The sequence below is a fragment of the Manis javanica genome, chromosome X (assembly GCF_040802235.1).
Source record: "Manis javanica isolate MJ-LG chromosome X, MJ_LKY, whole genome shotgun sequence".
Lineage (NCBI taxonomy): Eukaryota > Metazoa > Chordata > Mammalia > Pholidota > Manidae > Manis > Manis javanica.
Window position 1 is genome coordinate 138,557,960 of NC_133174.1, and position 15,186 is coordinate 138,573,145.

Below are 15,186 nucleotides of genomic sequence, written 5' to 3' on the forward strand. Positions count from 1 at the left end.
GTTTACAGGTTCATTAGCAAGTGGAAAGGACACTCCCAGATGCCTGAAAGATCCGAGTTTGCTGCAGAAATCAGGCTTGCTCACTTGGGCTTGGGAGGGCAGCTCCCAACACCAGGCTCTGAGCAGAGCTGGGAGGCAGCAGACCATCATGCCCGTTGGCTTCCGTAGAACCCCAGCATGAGAAAATGATCAAACCGGAGGTCTCTGGGTAAAGAGTGGCTGGTGTCTGCTCTGGAGCCCAGGCAGCCCCCAAGTCCCCCTGAAACCATGGAACAGTCTGAAACTAGGTATTAGCCCAATCTTCCATGTGAAGATGGGAAACTGAGGCTCAGAGCAGGGGAAGCAACTTGCTTAAGATGCTCCAGTGTCAGAGCTACAAGTCACTCTAAGTACTGACCCCGCGCCTGGGTTCCTGTTACCTCCCACCACTGTTTGCAAAGGACGTGGGAGCAGGTAGCAAAAAGGGCCAGCAGACCCAGAGCCAGTTGGGAATTTGGACTAGGGTATGTGGCTAGCTGAACAGCTGGAAGAGACTAGTGGTTGGAAGGCTTTAGTGGAGGCAGGTGTTTGGACAGGCAGAGAAACAGACAGACACAAGACAGGGGCAGACAGGCAGACAGGCAGGCAACAGCCTGAGTTGAACATCTTGGGGCGGGGGCACTGGATGCCCTCTGGATTTCAGCACAAACTTGGATGCAATTAACTGGGTTTGTTTTGTCCCCAACGGAGGCTCTGTCATCACAATCACCTTTAGGGAAAAAGATGATATGTTTTCTTTGGAGATGCTTAGCTTGAAGGGAGGGAGAGCTTTCATCCCATTGTTTTCTGTTAATAAAATAGCTTTTATTTTAATAAATATCCAAGCCCTCCAGCATACAGTTCACAGGAAAGAAATACAGAAGATCAATAAACATGAAAAATTACTCAGGTTTATTCATAATTAAAGCAATATAAATTAAAGCAACAACGATGTAGGTATCATTCTCTACTCATTGTAATGACACCTTTCAGAGTTTTATAATATCTTCTGTCTATAAGGCTGCAAAGACACTGGCACTTTCTTCCCACTTGTGAACTCCTGTGAGGTCTGGCTTGGTGCAGCCTCTTTGGAGGGGACATTGAAAATACCAGTCGATATTGGTTACACATACCCTAGACCCCACAATTCCACTTCTAGGCACCTGCTCTACAAAAGCATTTACAGGTGTTCAAAGAAGCATGTCCATAAATGCTCACTGCTACATTGTTCATAAAAATGAAAAGCTCTGGACACCCAAAATGTCCATGAGCATGTCAAACAGGCACAGCTGTGTGGCAAAAGCTGTGTTTAAGAGATGGGCTTGCACACACAAAAAATCAGTCGCAGAACAGCATGTACCTCAAACGTATGATTTCATTTGTGTGAAACACTGCAAACGTACACACACATCTAAGCCAGGTATCAAATTTTGTCTGCCATCACGTAGGTGTTTTCCCCATCTGAGGGGCATCTGTCTAACCTCCTGGTGGGAAGAGCTTCGGCTTCCCTGGCCTTCTTCTCTGGTAGCCTTCCACTGGAGTCTAGGCCTCTGCGGCCCAGTACTTACACTTGGCCATGGGCTATCCTCTTGGCTCCCAGAAGGCTTGGTAGATCTCCCTGTACCTGCAGCTCTCTAGCCCTTCAGATCCCCAAAGTCGGCACACAGTGGGGGCTTTTCAGAGTGTTTGGAATGGTGGTTTGGGGTAATTTCAGAGGGAAAGTATGACATTGGAGGGAAAAGGTTAGCATGCTAGAGAGACACTCTAAGGGACAAGTTTAGAGTCAGATATCAAATTTTGTCTGCCATCGCCTAGCCATCCTTGGTACCCAATCCAAGAGAGGCAGGCATGCCAAGGTGGTGAAATGCCAGGGTTTCTGGGTGGCCTTGGGCACCTAGAGATTGGGAAGGATGTCTCCTCACCCTCTTTGCTTGACCTTAGGTGGCGGATTCTTTTGCCACCAGGGGGCAGTGCCTCTGCATGCGCCTGGGCCAAGTGGCCCAGTGCCCCAGGAAGGTCCAGCTGGGCAAAACCAGTTGGTAGGCAGAGGGCCATCTGACCTGAGGTCAGTAGTGCTTGGTGGTTTGGCACCTGCATTTTTCTGGCTCTGCTGACTTGAGTGATCTTACAATACAGCCCGCCTGTAGGGAGGGGCTTGTTAGCTTCATTGGCCAATGGGGAAACTGAGGCCCAAAGAAAGGAAAGACTTGCTCAAGGTCACATCTTATGATCATGTGGAGGATGGGCAGGGCTTATGGTTGCCAGATAAAATACAGGATGCCAGTTGAACGTGAGTGCTAGAGAAAGCATGAATAATGTTTTAGTGTGTGTCCCAAATGTTGCATGGAGTGTACTTACAGGAAAAATGTTATGTTATTTATTTGAAATTCAAATTCCATTGGCCCCTGTATGTTTAGTGGCTCAGTCTGGTAACCCTGGCCTGGCAGAATCCCGTGGCTCCTGCTTCCCAGGCTCCCGAGCCCCACAGAGCACACTTCTCTGCGCCTAAGGTGGCCCTCCAGAAAGCTCAGATTTCACAGCAGCTGCTCCGCTAGAGCTGCGAAGGGTCTCCTCCCGGCCCTCAGGAAAGCAGGCAGGATCTGTATCAGCTCTGCGCTGAAGAGCTTGGTCGCAGTACTGGACAGGTGGGGCCAGGGGGGAGCCAGGCAGCCCAGACCATGCCACCCTCTCTAAGCAAAGCCCGCCTCTCCCCTGCCTTTCCCTTCCCCCCTTCGTTTTTCCCTCCTGCATCCTCTCAACTGGCCCCAGCTGTGCTTGCTGTCTTTTACAAGTAGCCTTCTTTCCCCCCAGGGACTCTGGAGCTGTTCGCAAGAACTAAGGGTTCACCTTCAGTGGTGGTTATCAGCCAGTCAGGGTTCTCCAGAGAAATGGCACCAGCAGGATGGATGCATGTACATATGTGCATATGCATCTGTGTATGTATACAGAAATTTATTGTAAGGAATTGGCTCATGCCATTGTAGGGCTAGCAGGGACAAAATTTGCAGGGCAGGCCCACTGGCTGGAGTTAGCAGGAAGTGGTGCTGTAGTCTTGAGCAGAACTGCTTCGTCTCTGGGAAGCCTGTCTTTGCTCTTCACACCTTCCAACTGATTAGATGAGGCCCGCCCACATTATCGAGGGTTAGTAATGTCCTTTACTTGAAGTCTATGGTTTGTACGGATTAACCACATCTACAGAATACCTTCAGAGCAACACCTAGACTAGTGTTTGATGGAAAACGGGGGACTGTCAGTAGCCAAGTTGATACATAAACCTGACTCTCACAGGGGTCTAATCAGTAGGAAAGCTGACAGAGAATTTGGACTTGGACCAGGGGGTGCAGGGCCTGGGAATATGGCAGCTCCAGTGGCTACAGTCAGGTCCCTTTCCTGCCCTTCCCTCATTTGGTTCTCATGGTTCCTGTCTCAGCTTTCCCAGGGCATCAGAAAGCCCACTCCCTTGCCGGGGAACTCTGAACAGGAGGGGCAGGCAGGATGTGCTGTGCAGAGGATGCCTTCTGTGTTATGCGACCTAGATTCCTACCAGAGCTGGGCTTGCAGAAGCCATGACAGGCTGGGGATCGCACTCTGCTTTGGCCGCTGACTCACTCTGGGGTCTGGTGTCAGTCCCTGCCTATCCCTAGTAATGATGAAGGGGGGACCCCATCTGGCTCCCAGTGGGGCCACATCAGGTGACCCGAGAGCCAGGGCAGTGCTCAGAGGCAAGGGTTCTGCGCCTTATCTCTTCTCCTAAGTTGGTTACAGAGTAGCAGAGGAGAAGGCCACAAACCCAGTCAGCGAGATACCGCAGGAACAAAAGGTGCTGGGCCCAAGGCTTGAGTCCAGGGAGGGCGTCTGTCTCCACCCCCGAGTCTGAATATATCTTCCCTGTGCTCCTACCCCTCCAAGAGCTGATTTTCCAAGTGCGTCCTCTGTACTCTCCACTCCTTGCGCTTCCTTGGCTGCAGCTTACAACTAAACAACTGGTTACGATGTCGGCAAATCCTGCTGTCATCAAGGAGGAGATGGAAATATCCATGGCTGAAGAGCCAGCTCCTGGAAGCTGTATGCCAACACAACTGGGAGCTGGTGAGGAGCCCTTGAAGTGTCCCCTCCCTTGGGTGTCTGCTCCTGGGCAGGTGTGCAGGAGAAGCTGTGTGTGTGACTGGGCGGACTTGCATATATATGCGTGTATGTGTTTGCACATATGTGTGGGTACCTGTGCCTGTCTTTGCCTTGGTGCATTTGTAACTATATGCATTTGTGGCTTGAGTGATGGGGTGCTGGGGGGAAAGGGCTTGGTAATGTGTGCATTTTGCAGCCTGCGAGGAAGGAGGATGGGAGCAGCATGTGTGGGCCTGTCTCCCCATCGCGCGAGCCACCACTGTGTCTATTGTAAACGATCCAGAGGGCTCAGTGAATGAGATCGGTCCGATCACTTCTCTGTTTTCCTCTCCCAATGCCTTCTCTTTCAGAGTAAAACCTGACCTCCTTACCACAATCTGCAAGATCCGGTTGAGATCACCTCCTCAACGTATTTCAGGCTGCAGCACGGCAGCCCCCAACGGACGGGCTCTTTCTTCCAGCCTCTGTGCTTACTGCGCTCTCTGCCTGGTGGTGCTCTTCCCACAGATTATCCAGGACTTGGCGTTTTTCTCTCTCAGATCTCTGCCTCGATGCTGCTTCTGACTGGTCTAGAAGCAGTCCCATTTTTGTGTCACGCTGCCGTGCCTTTATCATTCTGGGAGCATTTATTACTTAATCTGCTCTGATGGGTTATTTTCTGTTTTGCCCCCTTACTCCCCTAAACGCACAGAGGCAGTCAGTTCCCTATTGCTGCAAGCTTGCCTCTTGGTCATTGCTCTCTCTCCAGCAACCTAGCCCAGAGCTTGGTCCTCAGTAAATACTTGCTATACTTTTGCACAGGTGAACAAACTGAAGCCTGGGATCACCCAGTGGACCACAGTGAATGGGTGTTGAGTGAGTCCTAAGAAGTTTGGGGGCCCTACCCTCTTTCCGGTGTCCTGTGTCCAGGAAGCCTGGGTATTCCTAGGCCCTTGGTTCTTCTCTCTAGGAATGACAGAGCATGGATCCTGGCCCCCGAGTGCCCCTCAGCGGCGTCAGAAGCTGGAAGCAAAGGTTGCTGGCTTTGCTGCAGGCCAACCAGTTTGGAACATAAGAGCTGTCCGGCCCAGGAAAGTGGTACTGTAATGGGGCCCTTGGCATGTGGTGGCTGGGTGAGGATTGGGAATACTGGCTGGAGGGTCTTCAGCCTGACCTGATAGTGGCAGGTCGAGCAGGGCCAGATATTGAGTTGGCAGGGAGGAGGAAGCTCCTGTGTACCAGCCAGGCCAAAGAGGGCAGGGAGGCCCAGCAAGAGATCAGAGCCACCCTTTGGTGGGCTGGGACTTCAAACTTGGGAGCCCAGGATGCCTGAAGCACATATTGCTTGGGGAGTACATATGTACTTTACTCTGCAAAATTCTAGTGTGTGTGAAATGACACTTTCTTTTATTAATAACTGAGTATGTATTTTCTCTATATTTATATTCCTCTCTCTATATTGATATTATATATATATATACATAAATCTGCATCTCTGCATAGAAGTAAATATAAATTAAATTATATCTATTTAATGTATCTGTCTCATGTCTGGGACAAGGATAAGGTAAGTGAGGTTCTTATGCTCCCAGACTGTTACGAAATCAAGTCAATTGAATCTGACCATTTTGCAGCCAGTCCTCTAAACTACAGTCAATGTGAGTTAGGGAATGTTCTAGAGAAAATGACACCTATACTGTTGCAAAAGATACTGGGAAAAGGCAGCCATTTTGGAAAGCAGAGTTGTCTGTTCTAGGGCATCATGTGAGCCTCCTCGTCCCACAGTTCCTGAGGGGTGAGGAAAGGGTTTAGAAACATGGTTGCTGTGCTGTTGTTGCAAAAGGCAACACAGTGGGAGAAGAGGGAGGCCTGACTGTCCTGGGTGGGATAAAGGCTGAAATGATTCTGCCCCCAGTGAATTAAAAGGAAAAGAGCTCCAGGTCACAGACTGCCTGGGAATTACAATAAGCCAGAAATATTAAAATAGTTTCCTGTGTACAACGGCTGAAGCCAAACCAAGCTGCTCCAGCCACTGAGGCCCCAGCAAGCCCCGCATGTCCCTGAGAGTGAAGGGTGCAGGTGGGGGTCGAATCTCTGGGTCAGTTAAAGTCACGATGAGGAGCAGGGGAGCACACTTTTGAAAAATAGAGTTGTGGTATTGAATTTAGAAATTAAGTTTAGATATTTGGAGTTAATAAATTTAATTTATCAATTCTATTTATTTATTTTTGAGTAAAAAAATAAACCACTGGAACTATTACTGCCTCTGAGAGAACCACAATATAAAAGGCCAAAAAGAGTTAATAATACTGTTCTGCTGATTTAGGGCAAAAAAATAGTGTCTTTTAAAAAGTGCATGAAAATAAAAATAACACTTTTTGAAATAGTAATGGAAGGAAGCTGGGTTTTACTGTTCATAGATTTTCCTATTCCCTGTCAAATTTACACAAAAGTCCTATGTTTGACAATGTACATAATTCTAAATTGAGGGTTTCTAAAATTAAACACAAAAAACAAGACAAGTGGTTTTGAACAATTACTATGATGGGTGTTGACAAAAGGTTATCATGGGCTTGCAGATGTTGTTCAATGAATTATTATATTGATGTGTTAAAAACAGTTCTCTCAAACAAGGAGCCCTAGCCACCAATCACCCACCCTTACTTTGCCTTCAAATCACTCAGAAACACATTATGTCTGCCTGACCCCAATCTGTAGGAAGATCAAGGAGATGGCGTGGAAGTTGTTCTAGGACAAACTCTTGATCAAATGACCCTGTATAGCCTGGGTCTTCTTGAAACTCATTGTCCTTTTAATGTGATTTTTGAGGTATCTGAAGAAGAAGAGGAAAATAAAATGGTACAATTGTGAAGTACTGTTCACACACACACACACTCGCACAAAGTCACACCAGTACTGCAGCAATGTGCACTTTGGGGAAAGACGAATTTTACGTTATTACAACAAATGGAGCCTGGCGGCCAAGTTCCCATGAAAATCCTTTACAAGGAAATCGATCCGCCTCGCTGCTGTTAAGAGCAGAGGAGGGCTGCAGGTCCTTCCCAGATGGCGGGCGACCCTCGGCTGTCTATGCCAGTGGGAGAGCCAAGACGGAACTGGGGGTCTTGGTGAGACCCCTGACGGCAGGTTCTGCTACGGCAGGGCTGGGGAGGAGCAGGCTGCTCACTGGGTCGTGATACTACCCCAGTGTCCCTGCAGCCTCTGGGCCTGGGTTCTCCCCGGATGAAAATGAAAGCTGTGGGGATGACTGGGCTTACCCTAAAAAGGAGGCTATGGTTTCCCGTAAGAAGAGAGGCTGCGGTTTTATCCTGACCTCCAACACTTCTTGAGTGTCTTTGGGAAGTGCATTCACCTTGCCAGGCCTCAATTTATTTGGCTTTAAAATTGAGGTTTTCCATTGTCCTTCAGTGGTCACTCAGACTCAGCTGATGTGTGACAGTACTGTACCTGTTCTTCCTTCACCACGGCCTGGACAGCCAGGAGCAACTGAGGAGCATGGTGTGGGTGGGCTGGTGGCAGGTGGCCAGCTTATGGGGTTCCCAGGCCCTTCTAGTGGTCTGAAGCTGCCAGCCCCTGATTTGGGAAGATCTGGCACCACGTGACTCCCGAGGGAGTGTACTATGGTCCTGGGCAAAGTGTGGGGAAGCCACTCAGCTGGGGCCGAACAGCCTACTTTAACCATTTTTTCCTTGGGGGACCCAGTCGCCAGTACCCAGAATGCCGCGAGAAAAAGGCTTTGGTGATGCCCATTCCCAGCACTATCCTGGCAGCTTCCAATGCATGAGGTCCCGTCGTGAGCGGTAAGAAGGGTGCCAGGGACCCTGTGGGAGGAAAGCTGGAGCTCTCTGAGCAGGGACCAGGGCAGGCCAGAGGGGCCAGCAGGCTGACCAGCTGGGAAAGGGGTGTGACTGCTGGTCATGCTTTGCATGCTGGCACTCTGTTGTCTCCTTGCCATCACCCTGAGCCTCCTGGCCCCTTGCCCATCTCAGACTTCCAAATGCTCTGCCACCCCAGCCCTCAGGCCCCAGGATCTGCTTTGAAGGGAAGGGAAAGACTCAAGCCCAACAGAGTCACTGTCCGGAGAACCTTTCAACCTTACCTGCCTGCTCTTGTGGCCTTCCCGTGCTCCCTGCCAGGCCTGGCCTGGAGCCACCAGCAGCTCTGACCCTCTGTCTTTTCTTATTGCCCAGCAACATGGAGGTGGATAGGTTTGTAGAGATTAACATGGAAGGGCCGAATGCAGTGGAGATGGAAGTCATGAGGAAGGAGGTGAGCTTGTGCCGTGCCAGGGACCCACTTGGAGGGTGGAGGCCCAATCATGGTGCTTTGGGCTGGGTGAGGTCCCGCTCCCCTCCCCTTCCGTCCCAGCCCCATGGCTCTGCTATCTCATCTCCATGCCTAGCCCCAAGCCCCCCTCTCTCCCGGAGATGCTGGAAGGAAACAGAGAAAGAAGAGCTCCTTCCTGCTCTAACTGCCTACTTTTTCCCATGGGTGTGCCATGGCCTCGGCTCATGGACTCCTGGTCTCTGACAGCTGTGCACGGTCACCCAGCGTGTGAAGGCCCTGGAGGAGCAGAGCACCGCCTGGCACCACAGGGAAGTTCTGCTCTTCACCATGCTGGTGTCGGCCTGCATCGCCAACCTGTGGCTGTGGCTGAGCCAGTGAGGTTTCAATGCTGTGCCCCGAGCCCTCTCCCCCGCCACTCCTCCCCTTCTTCCCCTGAGCCGCCCTCGCCCGTCCTCCTTCTGGTCCCAGCAGCACCCTGCACTGTCAGGGCCATTTTCTGGCCCGGGGGAGGCCCTTGCTGCTGGGAGGTAGAGAATGCATGGTGCTCTGAATGGGCTGAGGGAGCCCCTTTGGAGGGCAAGCAGGGTAGCATCTGGTCCCTATGGTAAAACCAGCGGCAGGCTCCACAGTGACCATCTCAGAGCAGGGCTTTGCCACTGTCCTGTAGCAGCCCTTCTGTTCTATCTTCTGTGGCGGGGGCTTGGCTGTCTTCCCTGCTATCTTCCCTGCTGTGCAAGGGCTCTGCACAGACAACATGCTCAATAAAAGTTTATTGATAGCAGCAAACCTTGGTGTCTGAGTTACTTGTATTCAGGACTTACGTGGAGACAGTCCGTCTGCACAAAGGCCCTGCTGCTGGGACTGGGCTGATGCCCCCGGCCCAGGGTCCCAGGCAGGGGGCCTCCTTACATACAGCAGGGCTTGGCGAGGACTTTCCTGTGGGGCTCATGCCAGCAAGTGCTTGTGGGGAAGCAGTTCTACAGCAGCTTGTCCAGCTCAGACGTTGCAGAAACTCACTCAGAGGAAATCTCCCAGAAGGGACCAGAAGCCTTTCATTGGCCTAGGAGGAAACTGAGTCCCAGAAACGTGGAACATGGGCCTGGGATCATCTAGCAAGACCAGGACAGGGCTGGGTCTAGGGTGGGTTCTCCTGTGTCCCCACCTAGGGCTCAGCCTGCTTCCTAAAGACTGGCTGGGGACAAGGTCTCGACTCAGATCTGGAGGCTGGATGGGAAGCCACATGGGGGTCGGGGTGGGGGGAAAGGAGGGTTTGGGACCCAGAATGTTCTCATTGGTTTTAGTGACCTTCCTCAACACCCCCAAATCTGTCAAGGCTTCTCAGTCTTCAAAGGTGAAAGAGTGTGTTAGCCACTAGATATAAAATAAACATGCTGTGTGTGTGTGTGTGTGTGTGTGTGTGTGTGTGTGTGTGTGTGTGTATGAGAGACAGAGAGACAGAGAGACAGAGAGAGAGAGATGTAGAGAGGGACAGGGCACAGTGGGAGGAAAGGGAGGGAGAGAGAGACCATAGCCGTCAGGCCTGCTCTGCCCCCAGCAGCTCCTCTCTGGTCCTCCATGGCCCCGGGGCCCCTCCACTCCTGACTCTCCGGGGCCTATAATACTTCTGAGAGCAGGAAGAGGAACCTACTGTCAGCCTTGTGTGGCACCACACATGTGGCTGCTAAGGACCGAGACAAGGACACTTGGTGAAGGAACAGCTGGGAGATCCTCTCTGGTCCTGGGGCAGGGAGGATAATGGGGCGCCAGACGTAGGCCCTCTGCAGAAGGAGGGAGGGCAGGGCTCAGACGCGAGTGATTCTATTTAAGAGAGCCCAGAGGCCCGGTGAGAACCTGGAGCTCCCCGCCCCCTCCAGGTGGGCCTTGGAGCCCTGGGAGTTCCTGGTGCTTAGGAAGGAGGCTGCGGGACTTCCCGGCAGGCCACCCCAGCACTCCCTGAAGCCTCAGGACAAACCAGCATGTCGGCTTGCTGCCACTGCCAAAGCCCCCTCGGCCTTGGAGGGCTTGGAAGGCCAGCTAGGCAGAGCGGAGCACCCAGAGCTACGGATGTCAGAAGGCCTGCCATTGAGGGGCCCTCCTGAAGCCACCCCTCCCTTCTGCTCCAGCCAGCTGACTGCAGGCCGCTCCGAAGGACAGGCCTCCTGGCGGGCGGGCCAAGGCCTGCCCACTGGGACGTGGGTGTTCATGTGCGTGAGCAGACACTGAGGTGTTTGCAGAAAAAGTCTGGTTGAAAATATGTTATGCAACAAAGGTTCACCCTTGGGAGCAATTTAGCTGAGATGCAAACAAACAGTGTGGTGGCCCCCTGGAGAAATGGGTGAGCCTACCCCACACTAGCGTGGTTGCTTGGCTCTGCCTAGGCCAGCCTGTTCCCTCTTCAGGGGCCTCCAGAGGACAGAAGCTAGCTTCCAGTGCCTTTGGACCCCTGTCACCCAGCGGAAATAAAGGGCTGCCAGGATGGCTTCTGACCAGAGTCCCCAAGAGCAATTCTGGCCTGATTTCCTCCTGAAAGGAAGGCTAGCTCTGCGTTGGTCAGGCAGACTTGGAATTTAGGGCGTGCGCTCTATGGGCAAGCCTTCTGTATGAAAGTAAGTCCATTCTGACCACTTCTTCTCCTGGTGCCCCTACTGCATACCAGAACATTGCATTTAAAAAATATTCAATTACACCAATCCTGCTTGATTATATCTTCCTGAAAAAGGTAATATTATGGGTGTAACTCAGAAAGCCCCTTGTCTCCCAGTGTCAAGTGTCTATGCAGAACTGACTGCCATGGTTGGCTTGGCATGTATCCTTGCAAACTCCTCTGTCACCTGCAGATACAAATACCTGTATGTGCCCCAGGCTTTGTGCACAGGATCTCTTGTAAGCCACCCCACGTAGCCCACAGAGAGAGCAGCCAGGCTCTGGAGCCATGTGTGCAGGTGGGAAAAGCTGTAAGCCTCTGGTCATGCCTGCCTTGCTGGGCTGGCCCCAACCCTCACCCTCTCAACCCACCACTCCCTCTGCCCTGGCAGGGGCTGAAACTCAACAGCCCGGTTCTGTCTCAGGTTAGCTTCCCAGCAGCTGGGGTGGGGGGAAGGGGTGCAAAGGAAGGTAGGCATGTGGGGAGGGAGATGTAAGGGTACACAGAGGGGGACTCTGTCGTACCTGGGAGCAGCCAGAAATCCTGGCTTCTTGAGAAGGAGCTTATTTCCCTTCTGTAACCCCAGCACTGATTGGAGGTCAACTTCAGGGAGTCCTGGAGGACAGGAAGGATTCCTCCCCAATGCTGCCCCACCCAGGCACAGCTCATCTCTCCCAGGTTTCTCTCTGGTTTGCCCTCCAGTCAGGTAGGGTGGCCAGGGCCGTGACGGAGGCTGGGAGACAGGGAAGGCGAGCTGGCGGCTCTGAGTCCCCAGACACAAAGCCCTGAGTGGTGCATGCTCCCTGTAAAGAAGAGCTCCCCAGGGAGCTTGGGAGGGGCTGGGCAGACAAGCAGCTTCCTTAGCCAGGTAGCCAGCATCCAGTCCTCACCTGCTGACGGCCTGGGGTGTGCAGGGCCCACAGCAAGAGGTCCAGGCCTCTAGCCAGCAGGCAGGACAGCTTGTCCAGTGGGCAGGTGACCCCAGGCAGGGTCTCCAGCTTGCCTTAGCGGTGGGCATGAGCTCCTCGAGGCCACTGCCAGCCTGTCCTGCTGGTGTTCGGCAGTGCAAGGCAGCTCTCTGACTGGGAGGCTGCTAGCTGCTTGGGGGTTCAGGGACCCCATTGGCTTGGGGACAGGTGTACCAGGTCTCTGCTGGCTTCAGGTGCTGATGAGCTCTCAAGGACTTTACTCTGGAGGCTTCACGGACAGACCAACTCCATCTGTGGACAGACTGATGCTGACTATGGCCAGGGGACACCCTGCCTCTGAAGCCATCTGATTGGTGAGGAGAAGGGCTGGAACTGGGCTGAGGTGGCCTCTGTGGCATAGGGGCTGGAGCCCATGAAAATGTGCAGGTCCTAGAGGCAGGCTGGACGTGGGCCTTTGCATACCTGGTCTGCCCTGGGAGCTGTGCGGGGAACCTGTGTCCTTCGTCAAAGCAGCTGAATGAAATCCCAGGGGCTCTAGGAGTATGAAGGCACTGAGCGCCATGCTCGGCTTGCCTTTTTTCTCTCCTAGGAGGTGGCAGTGAGGGTGGCTGGAGAAGGCTTAGAGCAGAGGGGCCAAGGGGCCAGGGGACTGCCTGGTCAGGCAGGGTTCAGAGGGAGAGAGGGAGGGGCCTGCGGGCCTCACTCTCTGTGGCCGCCTCTCCTGCCCACCTGGCCCAGCACAGGTACGGGCGCCCCAGCCGCGTGCGGCTCCACAGCTCTCTGCCTGTGAGGAGTAGCTGAGGTGGAGGGGAGCTATGTGGGGCTTCTCCCAGAAACCCTGCTGGCAGGGCAGCCTTCGCCTCCAGCCCTTCCAGCCACACACCGGCCTCGCCGGGAGAACCTTGAGGGAGAGCGCCCCCCTGTCATTAGAGCAAACGCATGTGCTGTGAAGTCTCTGGATGTAGATAGGCAGGCACCTGGTGTTAGGCTGGCCTATCGAGACCTCCTGCCAGTGTCTGCACCCTGCTGTCAGCAGAGCACAGGCAGAGTCCTTAGCACCACCTGTCCGATGGAGGCTTCTGGGTGGGGGCTGCCTTTGTCAGAAGGAGGGGCACTGAATGCTCAAACTGGGCACACGTGCTTCAAGCTGAGCCCCAACTGTGGTGGACAGGTGTGTACCTGATTGGCCATTAGGTGCCACGGTGGCCTCAAAATGCCAGGACCAGCCCTGGCTACACCCCACCAGACTCTAACATGAGATGGGTCTGGTGAGATCTGTAAGGTCTTTAAATGCCCAAGCAGAGTTTGGAATTTAGCATGTAGATGATCTCCCCATCCATTCAACAAGTATCTGACACTATTCTTAGTGCTAGGGCCCAGCAGGGAATAAGGCGCACCTACCTGGTCCCTGCTCACGTGGATGGGACCATCTTGTGGGCGACAGACAGTAAGCGAGTATGTCATTCTCAAGAGATGATCAGCCTATGATATACATTAAGTGGTGAAAAGTGAACATGAAACAAGATGTGGAGTTGGGAAAGGGCAGGGCAAGTTCAGAGAGTTCATTCATTCACTTTCCAAATATGCATGTGCTTGTCACTGGGCCAGGCTCTGGGATTAATGCCTAAACAAGAAAGACAAGTCCCTTTCCTGAGAAAGCTGATTTCTAGGATGAGGACAGGTATCCATGGGTTTTAGCAGCAGGAGTGATGGACAGATCTAGGTGCGGACTTACTGAATTCACCCGGCAGTGTGGAAGGTAGAGAATACGTAGGGCTGGGGTTCACAAGGCCTTGACAAGGGCTGAGGCCAGACCTGGGGCAGTGGCAGGCAGGATGGGCATAGGCGAAGGCCCTAGAGAGACGTTTCAGCAGTAGAACCGATGGGGTTTGGGGGATTCAGTGATGGCTCCTGGTTTCTGGGTAGAGCACACATGGGGAGAGATGTCCCTTTCTCAAGGTAAGGCACTGGGAAGATAGGAGCTGGGGCTGGGGTTGGAAGGTCAGTTTGGGACATGTTTTGTCCAGGGACCTAGTGACTGCCCTCAGGAGACAGAGATGGCCTGTGGGCACCTGGGGATGTGGACACAGGAGGGACTGCTCAGTGAGGGCAGCAGGGGCTGAGGGAGAAGCTACTATCTCTAAGGTTCAGACTGTCCCAGGAGGACCTGCCCCTGGGGTATGGCCTGAGTGTGGCTAATGTCAGATACGCTGCCATAGCCCCATCCTTGTCTGTAAAGAAATGAGCGTGCTTTGGCAAAAGGAGATGAGCTATGGCACGTTTCTGACGGGCGGTGTCTGCTCTCGAGGCTCCAGCCCCTTGCCAAGTAGTGACCAACCGTGCTGGTCTGCCGGGCCTCTGGGGAAAATCCCTGCCTCCTATGTGTCCCACCACAGATTTCACTCCTTCAACACATAATTGTTAAGCGTCTGTTTCACGAAGGCACTGGGCAGGAGCCTGACCTCAGGGTGGCCGGTGACAGCATCAAGGGCCTACTGACTGCCTACTGACTGCCTACTGGGTGCCGGGCATTCTGTCTGCCTCCAGCTTGGGGCTGCCTACCCTCGGCTCCTGCCACTCTCCTTCACCACAGCTGGGCTCCCTCTGACTCTTCTCCCAGGCCTGGGGCCCAGGGGCTCACTGCAGCTTCAGCTCCATACTTGAAAGGCAGCCCCAAGAACGGCTGTGCCTGGCACACTTCTGGCCTAATTCTCCTCTTGGTCTCCTTCCAGGCTGGCCTTGTAGCTTACGGTGCTTTTGGAGCCAGACTGCTGAGGTGTGAATCTGGGCCATGGCGATAATAATAGCATCAACCTCCTTGTCACATTATTGTGAGGATTCAGCGAGGTCATTCATTGCACATGTTAGCTGCTCGATGAATGAGAAGTTGCCTGAGACCCTCCCCCGCCCAGGCCCTAGCTCCCCCTTGGCTGTCCTTGTCACTGCCTCCCTGCCACTCTAACACCCATGATGTATACCCTCTCCCCTCGTGCTGCTCTACCTGCTGCCTGGGACTTGTTCCACTGCAATGGCAGAATTGAACCTGTGGGTTTCTAGCTGCTGCCTGAGACTTGCTTGCCTCTAGGCTGTCAGTCATGGAGGAGCTCCCGTCGCAATCAGCAGATAACCTCTGGCTGGTATTAACCTGAATCTGAGGCTAGGATGGCCTGGACTAGAAAAGAA

General features: G+C 53.2%; 1 protein-coding gene across 1 annotated transcript; it reads left to right on the top strand.

The window, feature by feature from the left end:
- Positions 1–3,852: 3,852 nt before the first annotated feature.
- FATE1 (fetal and adult testis expressed 1) lies at positions 3,853–9,207 on the top strand. Its single transcript, XM_037025092.2, has 5 exons — positions 3,853–4,107; positions 5,093–5,220; positions 7,846–7,943; positions 8,334–8,412; positions 8,677–9,207. The coding sequence occupies exons 1-5, from the start codon at positions 4,011–4,013 to the stop codon at positions 8,806–8,808; spliced, it is 534 nt and encodes a 177-aa protein (XP_036880987.1). The 5' UTR covers positions 3,853–4,010; the 3' UTR covers positions 8,809–9,207.
- Positions 9,208–15,186: the final 5,979 nt, after the last annotated feature.

Bases quoted from the DNA above. Each gene is read 5' to 3' on its own strand.
- FATE1 (XM_037025092.2), top strand. From the start codon at position 4,011: ATGTCGGCAAATCCTGCTGTCATCAAGGAGGAGATGGAAATATCCATG. The intron at 5,221-7,845 runs GTACTGTAATGG...TGGGGGACCCAG, and splicing joins CTGTCCGGCCCAGGAAAGTG to TCGCCAGTACCCAGAATGCC. The intron at 7,944-8,333 runs GTAAGAAGGGTG...CTTATTGCCCAG, and splicing joins ATGAGGTCCCGTCGTGAGCG to CAACATGGAGGTGGATAGGT.